Consider the following 14,102-nt stretch of genomic DNA (forward strand, 5'->3'; position numbering starts at 1 on the left):
AAACATTAGGAACACGTTCATAATATTGAGTTGCACCCTTTTTGCCCTCAGAACAGCCTCAATTCGTTGGGGCATGGACTCTACAAGGTGTCAACAGTGTTTCACAGGGATGCTGGCCCATGTTGACTCCAATGCTTCTCACAGTTGCCAAGTTGGCTGGATGTTCTTTGGGTGGTGGACCATTCTTTATACACACAAGAAACTGTTGCGCGTGAAAGCAGCGTTGCAGTTATTGACACGCTCTTACCGGTGTTCCTGGCACCTACTACCATACACCGGTCAAAGGCACTTCAACTTCTTGTCTTGCACATTCACCCTCTGAATGGCACACATACACAATCCATGTCTCAATTGGCTTAAAAATCATTGTTTTGCCTGTTTTCTCCCCTTCATCTACACTGATTGAAGTAGAGTGAACAAGTGGCATCAATAAGGCATAACTTTCACCTGTTAAGTCTGTTATTGAAACAGCGGGTGTTCCTAATGTTTTGTATACTCTGTGTATATCCATTTGTTTTTGTCAATTTGCTCAAGCTCATTACATTTGCTTGGTAATAATTGATTGACATCAATATTCTTTTAAAGCAGATTTGGGTCAAAACTGAGACTAGACCACTCAACATCTCTTGGAAAGCCATTCTGGCATGTCTTTACCTGGACTTTGCTCCTTTCATATTTATTTTGATCCCCAATCCTTGCCGATGACGAGCATCAAATCAAATGTTATGCGTCACATACATGTCTTTTAGCAGATGTTATTGCGGGTGTAGCGAAATGCTTGCGTTTCTGTCTCCAACAGTGCTGTAATATTAAACAAGTAATATCTAAAATACACACAATCTAAAGTAAATGAATGGAATGTATAATATATAACTATTTAGATGAGCAATTTCAGAGTGACATAGAGTAAGATAACAGTAGAATAGTATAGAATACAGTATATACATATGAGATGAGTAATGCAAAATATGTGAAGATTATTAAAGTGGCCAGTCATTTCAAGTCTATGTATATAGGGCAACAGCCTCTGTGCTAGTGATGGCTGTTTAACAGTCTGGTGGCCTTGAGTTAGAAGCTGTTTTTCAGTCTCGTTCCCAGCTTTGATGCACCTGTACTGACCTCACATACCCATAACATGATGCTGTCTCCATGATACTTGGAAATACTCAATAATCAACAACATTGCATTCCCTCCGTTACTGGCCTCTATGACAAAGTGAAAAGAAAGAAGCCTGTGTTTAAAATTTAAAAAATCCAATCCAAATGATCCATTCTGTTTGCAACAAGGCTGTTAAGTAATACTGCAAGACATCACAGCAAATAATTTAACATTTTTGCCTAAACTACAGGGTTGGGTCAAATCCAACAACAGAGTGAAACCCTATTTTATTTTATTGTGTTGGCAGCACCATGTTATGGGTATGCTTGTCATCGGCAGGGACTGGGGAGTTTGTCAGGATCAAAAGTAATATGAAAGGAGTTTGAGGAAAACCGCCCTCAGTTTTCTGAAAACCTAATCCTGGGATGGTTGTATTTTTCAGCAAGACAATTCGACACATTTTAATGCCAAAGACATGCCAAGAGGTGTTGAGTGGTCTACTCTCAAACCTGACTTAAATATGATTGAAAATCAGAGACGAGGTTTAAATATTGCTGTCCGTCTATGATTCCAAACGTAATGTAATGTGCTTGAGCAATTTTGACATAAACAATGGATGTATGTTGCCCTAAGAGTTGTGCAATGTTGGTAGAAGCAAATAATTCACAGCTGTAATTGCTGCCAAAGGTGCTTCCACCAATTATCTCAGGGGGATGGAGATTTATCCAATTATGTCAGTCATATTTTTAAATATTTTTGAAAAACATTTTCCGTAACATTTTCCGTAACTTTCTTTCATTTTCACTGAAAATGTGGAGTAGGTTATGTAGATCTGTAGGGATTTTTTTATTTATTTAATCCCTTTTCAGATTTAATTTTAAGGCAGCAAAATGTCAAGGGTGTGTAGGGTTTCTATAGGCACTGTGCATAGACACTCACACAATACTCAATAATTAACTCGTCATACATTTTCTATGTATGTTTTGTATTCAATCTCTGTACGGAGATGGCGGCAATTTTATTTTTTAAAGGATTTCTAAGTAACCCTGCAGAATGGCAGGGTAATCCTTTGATGCTGCTGTTGTGATTGACTATTCCCAGTTCCTTAGCTCAACATCAATCTCTTTCTCTCCCTCTCTTTCTGCAGAAGCATGCACAAGCTCACCCAGTTGGAGAGGCTGGACTTGGGGAGTAACGAGTTCACTGAAGTGGTGAGTGTCTCTCTGTCCTGCCCTCGGCTGAACCTCAGTCCTCTAAAGTCATTGGCTTCCTGAATGGTTGTAAATTAATTGAGCTCTCATTTCTCTCCCTTTCTGTCCCTCTCTCTGTGTCTCTCGCTCTCCCCACTCTTTCTCTCCATCCACTCTTTGTCTCACTGTCTCTCCTGACTCTTTCCCTCTCTTGCCCCTAACCCCAGCCTGAGGTATTGGAGCAGCTCACTGGAATCAAAGAGCTGTGGATGGATGGAAACAGGCTGACGTTCCTACCAGGGGTAAGGTGATAAACTGCCATTCAACTCCCCACAGGCTTATTCTTCCTGTGCACCTTCACACAGTCTGTCCTGTCCTACAGTATGGTGGTAAAACATTCCCCAGAGACACAAACTGTGTGTTAACTAAAAAAAAAAGCCAACATAGTACGATATTATTAAAGATGTTTTGCTCCCTGTCCAACGTCATGAGATTCATGTCACTAATGACTAACCCACAGACCAATTCATCTGTTGGTTGGATGTCATTGTGTGATCCAAACAATTGTGTTTTGCTGTGGTACGTCGTCATCAGTACGTGTTGCGTAATGCCTCTCGCTCTTTTTCGCTCATGGAAATGGCCAGCTTGTTTGGTAAATAGGTCATAATTAAAACATTAGCGCGCCGCAAGCATTTCGACAGCAACCCCGTAACCACAGGCTCTGCCTGGATTAGGATTACTGAATACCGCCTGGCCTCACTGTAGAACATTATTAAAGAATGCCTCATAAAACCATGCCTAGGAATGCTGTGATGTACACTGCATTTCACTGCGCTGGTGTTTGTATTTGGTTATAATGACATTGAAATGACTGTTTAATTAAGAAAAAAACGCTCATCAAAAACACGGCAGCCAGACCATTCTTTCTCCTTTCCTTTTGTCTTTCGTTCATTTCAATGAAAGCAGGCTCATATTAGGTTGTACTTTTGTGTGTGTGTGTGTGTGTGTGTGTGTGTGTGTGTGTGTGTGTGTGTGTGTGTGTGTGTGTGTGTGTGTGTGTGTGTGTGTGTGTGTGTGTGTGTGTGTGTGTGTGTGTGTGTGTGTGTGTGTGTGTGTGTGTGTGTGTGTGTGTGTATACTTCTGAGTACCAGAAGTCCTCACAAGAATAGTAAACCAACTAAAATGATTTGAAGTGAGGACATTTTGCTATTTTAGGCTTCAGGGTTCGGGATAATGGGAATCAATATGTGGTCCCCTAAAGTCCCCAAGTATTGTAAGACATAGCTGTGTGTGTACTCACACATGTTTCTGTTCTCCAGAGGCTGGGCACTCTGAAGCAGCTGTCCTACCTGGACGTGTCCAAGAACAACCTGGAGATGGTGGACGAGCAGATCTGTGGCTGTGAGAGCCTGCAGGACCTGCTGCTCTCTAACAACGCACTCACACAGCTGCCCGGATCCATAGGTGAGTGGCTACACACACAGACTATATATACCCACAGACCGAAGTGGACTTCCAGAAGCATGATTCTTCACCAAAGCAGTTTTCTGTTCCATCTGCCATTTTTAAATTTATATGGTGATATGGTTTGAACATCTAAATATATGATAACATTTTACGGGGATATGTGTTTATGGCAGCCCTCTTGGAATTTTATGTCTAAGCATTCAGCTCTCATTCTGATGGGAGATACTTTGCTTTCCCATTAAATAAGATGAAGCAAATGCGTACAGCTGGATTCAGTAAGCAATTTATTAAGCCCCAAGCGATGGCCGTAAAGCCAGTTTCAGTATTGTTGCTGGTATTAATTATTAATCTGTTGCATTACTGTAATGCATACTCTTTTGGTGATCCAGCTGAGAATCAGAATCAATTTGTGTGTGCACTGTAGCAGTGTATTATTTTATCTTTATCTCGCTCGTCCTACTGCCCTCTTATTCACTCTCTACCTCTCTTTTCTCTTTCTTCCTCCTTCCCTCCCGCCCTCTTCTCCCTCCTCCTCCTTCCATCTCTCCCTCCCTCCCTCTCAGGCTCCCTGAAGAAACTAACTGCTCTGAAAGTGGATGAGAACCAGCTCATGTATCTTCCCGACTCTGTCGGAGGGTGAGTACTACTACAGCCATAGTTTTAAAACAACCAGACCAATCCTGATTGGTTCACATTGATCATCATCCAATCATATCACAGAACGCTGCAGTACAGTACACCAATATAGGGCTAGGTTTGATTAATTGACCTAAACCCTTTGTCCCATCGACCTCCTTTTCCACATGTGCCAGATATGAGACGTTTCACAGTTGTCAGTGATTGTAGAGGTTGAGGCGTTATGCCCAATGATTTAGGTGATTGAACAAATCCTGACTGCTCTATTGTGGATGGGTGCAATGGTAATCCCTGACCCCAGGAACCTCCTAAAACCGTATTGACAGATTAAAGCCGCCGTTTAAGTCTGCTTCGCCAATACTCAACTACTTACGACAGGTTAGGCCAGTTGTTGGCAGTTGACTGCTGTTTCCTGGTAACACGGAAGTCAATTCAGGCTGGGACTTGACCAAGTTTAGATTTGACCTCTGTGGAAGAAAAGGAAAAGCCACACACTCTAATTTACCAACGTAAGACTTGAACTCTGACTACAGACGTGATCATCTGTATGGAGCAACCAAGACAAATTACATTATTATTTTAAACCATCAACATAGTATGTGTGGTAGCCAAATTGCATTTAAAGGATCTTGGCAACTTGGTTTATAATTTTTCTGTATTTTTGACATTTTTCTTTCCTCTTTTTGTTTTTGTTTCCCAACATTGCCAATTAGTATGTTATCCTGTATTTCCTGGTCCGGGATTAGGAAAAGTTTCTTGACGGGAATATAAATAAGTGATTGCAAGGGGAACCGTGGTTTAATCCCAAACCAGGATTGTAAAAGCAAACTGATTAAATGTATTTAATATTGTATTTAATTCAATTTGCTTTAGACCTTGAGTTGTGTTCGATGTCCTACACTCTTGTTTGTCCCTGGTCTTGACTTCTGAGCAGGGGAATCAGATTCCTCTTTTTACTCGGTTGCTATAGAGCAGGTATTCCCAAACTGGGTTATGTGCAATGCTGTCGGGGGTATGCCAAATACAAATGTGATTCACACAATTATTATTCATTTTTTTCCTTCACGTTTTCAAACTGTATATTTATTTTTTCCAACAGGGCTATATATTTTGGATGAGGTATTTTTCTCGCCTGAGTAGTAAATGAAACCATCTAGTGTTCAGCGAAGTAACAATACAATGTCAAATACAGGTAGCCTAGTCAAATAATTAACATCCAATCACATGAACCGTTACTCTCTCACAGGAAACCTTCACTCTTGCTCAGACATTCAGAAACAAAACATGACAATTTGTAAAAATAAGCCACAAGTTTTCTGAGCGAGAATGAAGACAACTTTCGAGTAGTAAGACATGTATAAAAGCAACAGATACCATTAATAAAAAGGGTCTAGAAGCATCTTTTATGGTGAGCTACCGAGTGGCTAGGACAGGCAAGCCCCTTACTATAGTAGAGGACTTCATTCTTCCTGCTGCCGCCGATATGGCTGGGACAATGCTGGGGGGAAAAGGCCCAAAAAACTATACAGACAATGCCTTCATCAAACAACGCTGTTTCACGACGCATCAGGGTCATGGCAGGAGATGTTTTGAAACAATTCGCATACAAGCCAGTGAATTATATGCATTCACAGCTCCTGGTATACGTCCGTTGCGTTTATGGGGGGTCAATTAAGGAAGACCTCTTCCGCAAACCACTGGAAATCAGGACAACGGGAGAGGGTATTATTTAAGTACTGGACAGCTTTGTGACATCAAATGGACTTTGGTGGTCAAGATTTGTTGTTTGTACTGATGATGCAAAAGCCATGACAGAGAGACATAGTGGAGTGGTAACGCGCATGCAAGCAGTTACTCCCTAACTCAAGCTGACGGACAATGTCAAATGTGGTACAGCGACGCATCTGAGTGATCTGGGTGCGCAACTATGCAGGTAATTTCCCAAAACAGATGACACAAACAACTGGATTCGTTATCCCTTTCATGCCCTGCCTCAGTCCACTTACTGATATCTGAACAAGAGAGCCTCATCTAAATTGCAACAAGTGGTTCTTTGAAAATGGAACTTATTCAGAAGTCACTGCCAGATTTCTGGATGGGGCTGTGCTCAGAGTTTCTTGGCAAATCGTGCTGTTAAGACACTGATGCCTTTTGCAACCACGTACCTATCTGAGAGTGGATTCTCGGCCCTCGTGAAAACTAAATACAGGCACAGACTGTGTGGAAAATTATTTAAGACAGACTCTCTCCAATACAACCCAGAGTTATGTGCATCCGTTCAAGCACACCCTTCTCGTTAACCTGTGGGGAGTTATTCACCATTTTTGATGAACAAATAAGGTTTATATGTAAGATGGCTAAATAAAGTGCAAAATGATTGATTATTATTATTTGTGCCCTGGTCCTATAAGAGCTCTTTGTCACTTCCCATGAGCCGGGTTGTGACGACAACTCACACTGATTCTTATGTTTTAATAAATGTATAGTGTGTGTGTGGCAGGCTTACAATGATGGCAAAAAAACATTTGAGAGTGACCATGGTGCTAGAGGGGGTACCCAGCTGGAGATTGAAAGTTTTAAGGGGTACAGGACTATAAAAAGTTTGGGAACATAGAGAATATAGGGAATGATAGAGAAGAACAACTTGTGTTCTAGTACTATCAGCTATTTTTATCCCACAGCCTTTGATGACTGGCCAGCAAGCAGCAGGTCCATCTTACTTTGCCTTTGGAAACACATGTATTTACATTTTTCATAGCGCAGAAATCCCCAGCTGCGTATGCAGCCTTTTCTCCTAGCTTCTCTGTTTTCAATAGAGCTTTATTGTCCGTTTTTCTGCGAAATGGAGATTTGGAGATTTCTGCCTTTTTCCCAACCCATGCATGCGTACACACACACATACTGAGGCACAGGGTCAGCTGCAGCAGGACACGTACTCAAAGCATGCGCTGACCAGCTGTTCACTGACATTTTCAACCTCTCCCTGACCCAGTCTGTAATACGTTCATGTTTCAAGAAGTCCCCAAGAGCGCCACGGTAACCTGTCTAAATGACTATTGCCCCGTAGCACTCACATCTGTAGCCATGAAATCTACAAAATTGTAGTTATTAGCAAATCTTTATTTTAATTGTTTTGAGATACCCTATATGAAATCTAGCTACTTTTGAAGAACATGTTGTGCTCTAGAAATGAATATGTAACACTGTAAATACTTCAGTTTATTATAAAAGCTCAAATGTTGATGCGAATACCTGTCATTTATAAGTTTCAACTTTTTTTTGTGTGTGTAAAATCACGATTTATGTTAGCGGCGTGCAAGTAGTTTTAGAATGGCCCACGACATGGTTTATGAATGTAAAATGTTGTTTTTATAGGAAGGTTTTTATTCGTTAATATGGATCCGATCCTTTACCCTGTTTGGGCGAGAAGCCAGCTGTTTTCGCTGTAGTAATGGTGCAACCATGACGCTAACGAATCTGCACTTTTTTCCCTTTAGGGCACTCAGAAACAATGGCACAGCGAAGCCTTATCATTACAACAATTATTTTCTGAAAGAGATTCTTTTGGGTGCACAGTGTTCCCAAAATGAAACTGCTGGTCGAATGGCAACGTTTTTGGTCGCATATGCTTACTCTGTCTTTATCTAATGTAGCTTGGTCACACTGGTCTTGACGAGAAGGAGACAAAAACTTTTGGGGTTCTCTTCTGCACTGTTCATCCAATCCAGTAAATGTGGAGGAGGAGTTAAGGTTGATTGTCGCCTTGATAACGTCCACCTCTAGTGACTCCCCATCCCACATGCGGGAGCGTAATCATCGCCTGACACTAATTAGCATAACGCAACGGACATAAATATCCCTAGAAAATATTCCTATTCATGAAAATCACAAATTAAATATATTGAGACACAGCTTAGCCTTTTGTTAATCACCCTGTCATCTCAGATTTTCAAAATATGCTTTACAGCCAAGGCTAGACAAGCATTTGTGTAAGTTTATCGATAGCCTAGCATAGCATTTTGTCCAGCTAGCAGCAGGTAACTTGGTCACGGAAATCAGAAAAGCAATCAAATTAAATCGTTTACCTTTGAGCTTCGGATGTTTTCACTCACGAGACTCCCAGTTAGATAGCAAATGTACCTTTTTTCCAAAAATATTATTTTTGTAGGCGAAATAGCTCCGTTTGTTCTTCAGGTTTGGCTGAGAAATCACCCGGAAATTGCAGTCACGAAAACGGAGAAAAATATTCCAAATTAGCTCCATAATATCGACAGAAACGTGGCAAACGTTGTTTATAATCAATCCTCAAGGTGTTTTTCAAATATCTATTCAATAATATATCCATCGGGACAATTCGTTTTTCAGTAGGACCGATTGCAGTAATGGCTACCTCTGTATTTTACGCGAGAATCTCTCTGGGAGCATCAGTTGACCACTTGCGCAATGTAGCCGCTTACGGGTATTCTTCAACATAAATGCGTAAAACTACGTCACAATGCTGTAGACACCTTCGGGAATACGGAGAAAGAGTAATCTGGTTGATAGCCCATTCACTGCTCAATAGGGACTCATTGGAACGCAGCGCTTTCAAAACAGGAGGCACTTCCGGATAGGATTTTTCTCAGGCTTTCACCTGCAACATCAGTTCTGTTATACTCACAGACAATAACCGGAACATCCGGTTGTTGGGACGGCTACTATGGCTCAACTCAAGCTTAAATTTCACATGTGAGACATCTATCCGCAGAATGTCTTTTTTGTATTAATGCTGGAATAAAAACACCATATATATTTAGTGTGTGCTAGCTTGTATGCTAGCATGAGAAAAACAGAATAATGAGAACCAGATACAGATACAGTTTTGGATATAGAGTAACCTCTTCTCCAGCGAGTCTTCCAGTCACAGAATAATCGCTCACTCTTTTTTCTAGATAGTTATGGTAGCTGTCAGTCAGAAATAGAACATTTGACAGGGGATAAAGATTCCAAGGACTGTTGGCTACTGTTTTATAGGACTTCCCTCACTATTGTATAAAGCTGTCTCCTGTCCCTCATGATAAAATGCCTCTAGAATGAATAAATCAACCAAAGCCCTCTCCACACTAAACACCTATTTTCTCTTCTCCTCTTCCTCTGCCTGTCTTCTTCCTTTCCCTCTGTTTCTTCTTCCTCCTCTTGTTCCACCTCGGTAGGCTGGCAGCCCTGGATGAGCTGGACTGTAGTTTTAACGAGATTGAGGCTCTGCCCTCCTCCATCGGACAGTGTGTCAGCATACGCACCTTCGCCGCTGACCACAACTTCCTCACACAGCTGCCCCCAGAGGTGAGCATTGGAGTCCCACGCAGTGTGTTTACGAGTGTCGGTTTGTGTTATTATGTGCACGCTGTGCTGTGTGCTTAGGTACAAAACATCAATTGTGTGTGTTTCACATCAACTTATCGTGTCCGGCCCCAGCTGTGTGCTGATGTCCTATCCCTTTGTCCCATCCCTCTTATCTGCACATCACTCAGATGGGCAGCTGGAAGAGTGCCACCGTGTTGTTCCTGCACTCCAACAAGCTGGAGTCTCTGCCCGAGGAGATGGGAGACATGACCAAGCTCAAGGTCATCAACCTCAGTGACAACAAGTGAGTCTAGCCTCCTGTCTCTACTCCTCCCGTCTCAGCCGGGTGGCAGTCCAGTCAGATTGTTGATGCATTCTGGAAAGCAGCCAGATAGGCAGGAGACCAGTGTTGATGGGGCCTCTTTTATTGAGAAAGTCTGTCATTCTTCATCACACAGTCTTATCCAGGTTCGGCGCAACTCTCCCATGTCACATCCCCCCTGTAGTCCTGTTTGGGCCCTCGTCACCACCATCTCAACCCGCAACACTCCTTATCCCAGCTAAGATGGGGGAACGTTAATCACATAAAACAAGGATTACAAATGAGTATAGGCATTGTTGACAATATGACTGCAGTGCAAATTAATCTGTAGTACTAGTGGGGAGGAGGCAGCACATTTGTCAGGGTTGAATGGAGAGTCACAGACGCTGCAGGAGAGGCTACGCATATACTCTAAACCCCCCTCCCCCAGGGAGGCGTCACACATTTCCACACACAGTATTTACTTTACTTAGCCTGGTTCACATGCAGCTGAAATGGAGATGTTTATGAATTAAACAAATGGTTGAACATCCATATGTGGTACCATGGCAAAAGCCCAAGCTTCACTGCATCACGTTAAACCCAATCTTTAATCCGTGGAACTTGACGACACAATGTATTACGGCAACTTTCGCTTATGTTGTTGCTGTGAACATCACTCAAATCAATTTGATCTCCTCTAACTTTTCCCATTTGTTCTGGTGTTCTCAAGAGGGTTTTCATTGGAGCACTCGGAACAGTCGAAACACCAGTTTAACGCAGTAGTTAAAATGGGTACCGGTCTACCAGCTGCTCTCTTTATTGTGCAAAGCCTCTCTACTGTTGCCACGTGGTGCCTTGTAAAACATGTCCATCCAGCTTATTGGAACCAGCGCTGGCACCAGAGCAATCTCTCTCTGCTGCGTTTGCCACCAAAGTGGATTATATAAGGCGCTGAAGAAACACACACACTGTGTGTGTGTGTGTGTGTGTGTGTGTGTGTGTGTGTGTGTGTGTGTGTGTGTGTGTGTGTGTGTGTGTGTGTGTGTGTGTGTGTGTGTGTGTGTGTGTGTGTGTGTGTGTGTGTGTGTGTGTGTGTGTGTGTGTGTCAACAATGGAGAAAAAAATCATCAGAATGCATTCCCCCACTTTGCACACACTCACCCAAACTCCCGGAGACCCTGGAAGTAAATCATTGGTGAATAGTGATACAGGAATTAAAGCCTTGAACCAGGAAGATGACGTTTGAACCAGGAAGATAGCGCTTGGACCAGGAAGATGACGTTTGGACCGGGAAGATAACGCTTGGACCGGGAAGATAACGCTTGGACCGGGAAGATAACGCTTGGACCGGGAAGATAACGCTTGGACCGGGAAGATGACGCTTGGACCGGGAAGATGACGCTTGGACCGGGAAGATGACGCTTGGACCGGGAAGATGACGCTTGGACCGGGAAGATGACGCTTGGACCGGGAAGATGACGCTTGGACCGGGAAGATGACGCTTGGACCGGGAAGATGACGTTTGGACCGGGAAGATGACGTTTGGACCGGGAAGATGACGTTTGGACCGGGAAGATGACGTTTGGACCGGGAAGATGACGTTTGGACCGGGAAGATGACGTTTGGACCGGGAAGATAACGTTAGGACCGGGAAGATTGAGTGGATTGATTTCCGACACTCACAAAACCTCCATCAGGAAGGAATAGGGGTTATTCCCAGGTGTTTTCCCAGGCATGGCCACAGACGGACTAGCCGCTCCAGTCCTCTCACTGCCAGCAGCACTAAATAGATTTTACCATGACTCAGCAGTAACCCTGTAACCTGCTGTAAATGAGTTCCTATCCTCCAGTTTTTACAGCGAGAAAGAGACCTGTTTATGACCCTGGGACCACTCACTTCTCATTCCCACTTTGGCCTTGGAGACACATTTGACACAGCACCTGTTTCCTACCTGTTCAAGATGTAATCAAATCAAGCTTTATTTATACAGCATATTTCAGACATGGAATGCAACTCGATGTGCTTCACAGGAAGAAACAAATAAAAATCTAGCTGGAAAAATTTTACGACACAACAAACATAAGAGGATAGTCTATCCGATTCTCTGTGCACTTTAAAAAGTTATCCTGTAGACGTTAGGCAATAGCACCTAAAGATTTGGGGCATTATTAATATCGGACAGCAGTATCTGTACAATTAAGTGTGGTTTAAGTTAAGTTGTTATGGATGCGTAATATTACAGCCTATTCGCTAAATAGTGCTTTTCGTTGCAAGTTGATATCTGTCCCATATCTTTCTCAGGTCAGTAATGTGAAGGGTGACTTTAACTGTAATTATTTCTCTGTTTGTGTCTCCAGGTTGAGGAATCTTCCCTACAGCTTCACCAAGCTCAACCAGATGACTGCTATGTGGCTGTCTGAGAACCAGGTGTGTACACAGCCTCTTGGCTTTCACCTCAACTAAGGGGCTTTCAGTGCTTTGTACTGTATTCCATATAGGCTTATTTCTTTAAATCTCTGTTCATTGTTTGTATGGACCATCAAGGTGCTTGTTGTATGACCCTGTTGGTTCAAAAGCCTCCCTGCAGTGTCATGAGAATTGTAATCTGTAATTGACTGACACACACACACACACACACACACGTGGTCTCTGAGATGTTCTCAAACGTGTGGGAGCCAGTGCACTTCCATGTCACTCTACTTCTCAAACGGTGTAACAAAACATGTCAAACCCCTACAGTAACTCCAGATACCACGCCATGGCATATTTAATCTTGTGATTATTTACGCCTAACAATCAGCCAATGCTGACCGGGGCATCGATAGCTTTACCCACTGTTACCTCACACACAATGGTGGTCATTGTGGAAAGCATGGGGATTGGTGGTCATTTTCTGGGGCACGAAAACGAGCGACCCAAGTATAGTGGTGCAACCCGACAGCTCCCGACAGCCAGCCATGGACTAATCCCGTTGGACACAGTACAATCCGCCAAAAACTCAGATTAAACGTAATAAAACACTTCCATGGCGTCTAATCCTGCAGACACACCATATGGCACAGAGGGCCTTTCTCCAAAGCTGAAAACTAAAAGCCGCTGACCGTTCGCTGTGATGAGAACATTTGACCAGAGAGGGAGAAGTGCTCTCGAATACAAAACAAGCATGTTTTGGTTGAGTGGCTTCCAGTGCATTCAGAATGTATTCGGACCCCTTCCCTTTTTCCACATTTTGTTACGTTACAGACAGTTTAAATTACTTTTTTCCTCATCAAACTACGCGCAATAATGACTAACACATAATGACAAAGCGAGAACGGGTTTTTAGGATTTCTTGCAAATGTATTAAAAATTCAAAACAGAACTTATTTACAGAAGTTTTCAGACCCTTTGCTATGAGACTTTAAATTGAGCTCAGCTGCATCCTGTTTCCTTTGATCATCCTTGATGTTTCTACAACTTGATTGGAGTCCACCTGTGGTAAATTAAATTGATTGGACATGTTTTGGAAAGGCACACACCTGTCTATATAAGGTCCCTCAGTTGACAGCTCATTCATGTCAGAGCAAAAACCAAGCCATGAGGTTGAAGGCATTGTCCATAGAGCTCAAAGACAGGATTGTGCTGAGGCCCAGATCTGGGGAAGAGTACCAAAACATTTCTCCAGCATTGAAGTTCCCCAAGAACATAGTGGCCTCCATCATTCTTAAGTGGAAGAAGTTTGGAACCACGGCCAAACTGAGCAATCTGGGGAGAAGGGACTTGGTCAGGGAGGTGACCAAGAACCCGATGGTCATTCTGACAGAGCTCCAGAGTTTCTGTGTAGAGTTTGTTGTCCTTCTGGAAGGTTCTCCCATCTCTGCAACACTCCACCAATCAGGCATTTATGGTAGTGGCCAGATGGAAGCCACTCTTCAATAAAAGGCACATTACAGCCCGCTTGGAGTTTGGCAAAAGGTACCCAAAGACTCTGACCATGAGAAACTAGATTCTGAACTAAACGTTTTTTAAATACTTGGCTGCAATGACACACTTCGTTATCTAGCCACCTTGTTCCTTTCTTTTAGCATGTGCATCTAGAAAGTA

The 14,102-nt window shown here is 42.7% G+C and overlaps 1 protein-coding gene across 3 annotated transcripts in view; it reads left to right on the forward strand.

Annotated features, from left to right (window-relative positions):
• LOC124007356 (erbin-like) overlaps window positions 1-14,102 on the forward strand; it is a 118,210-nt gene that overhangs the window by 82,384 nt on the left and 21,724 nt on the right. For all 3 annotated transcript variants that reach the window (XM_046317852.1, XM_046317854.1, XM_046317853.1), the window contains exons 8-14: window positions 2,247-2,310; window positions 2,517-2,591; window positions 3,609-3,753; window positions 4,320-4,392; window positions 9,585-9,714; window positions 9,903-10,018; window positions 12,377-12,446. In XM_046317852.1, the coding sequence (XP_046173808.1) occupies window positions 2,247-2,310; window positions 2,517-2,591; window positions 3,609-3,753; window positions 4,320-4,392; window positions 9,585-9,714; window positions 9,903-10,018; window positions 12,377-12,446 (673 nt within the window). The remainder of the gene's footprint in view (window positions 1-2,246; window positions 2,311-2,516; window positions 2,592-3,608; window positions 3,754-4,319; window positions 4,393-9,584; window positions 9,715-9,902; window positions 10,019-12,376; window positions 12,447-14,102) is intronic.

The sequence above is a fragment of the Oncorhynchus gorbuscha genome, linkage group LG20 (genome assembly GCF_021184085.1).
Source record: "Oncorhynchus gorbuscha isolate QuinsamMale2020 ecotype Even-year linkage group LG20, OgorEven_v1.0, whole genome shotgun sequence".
Taxonomy (NCBI): domain Eukaryota; kingdom Metazoa; phylum Chordata; class Actinopteri; order Salmoniformes; family Salmonidae; genus Oncorhynchus; species Oncorhynchus gorbuscha.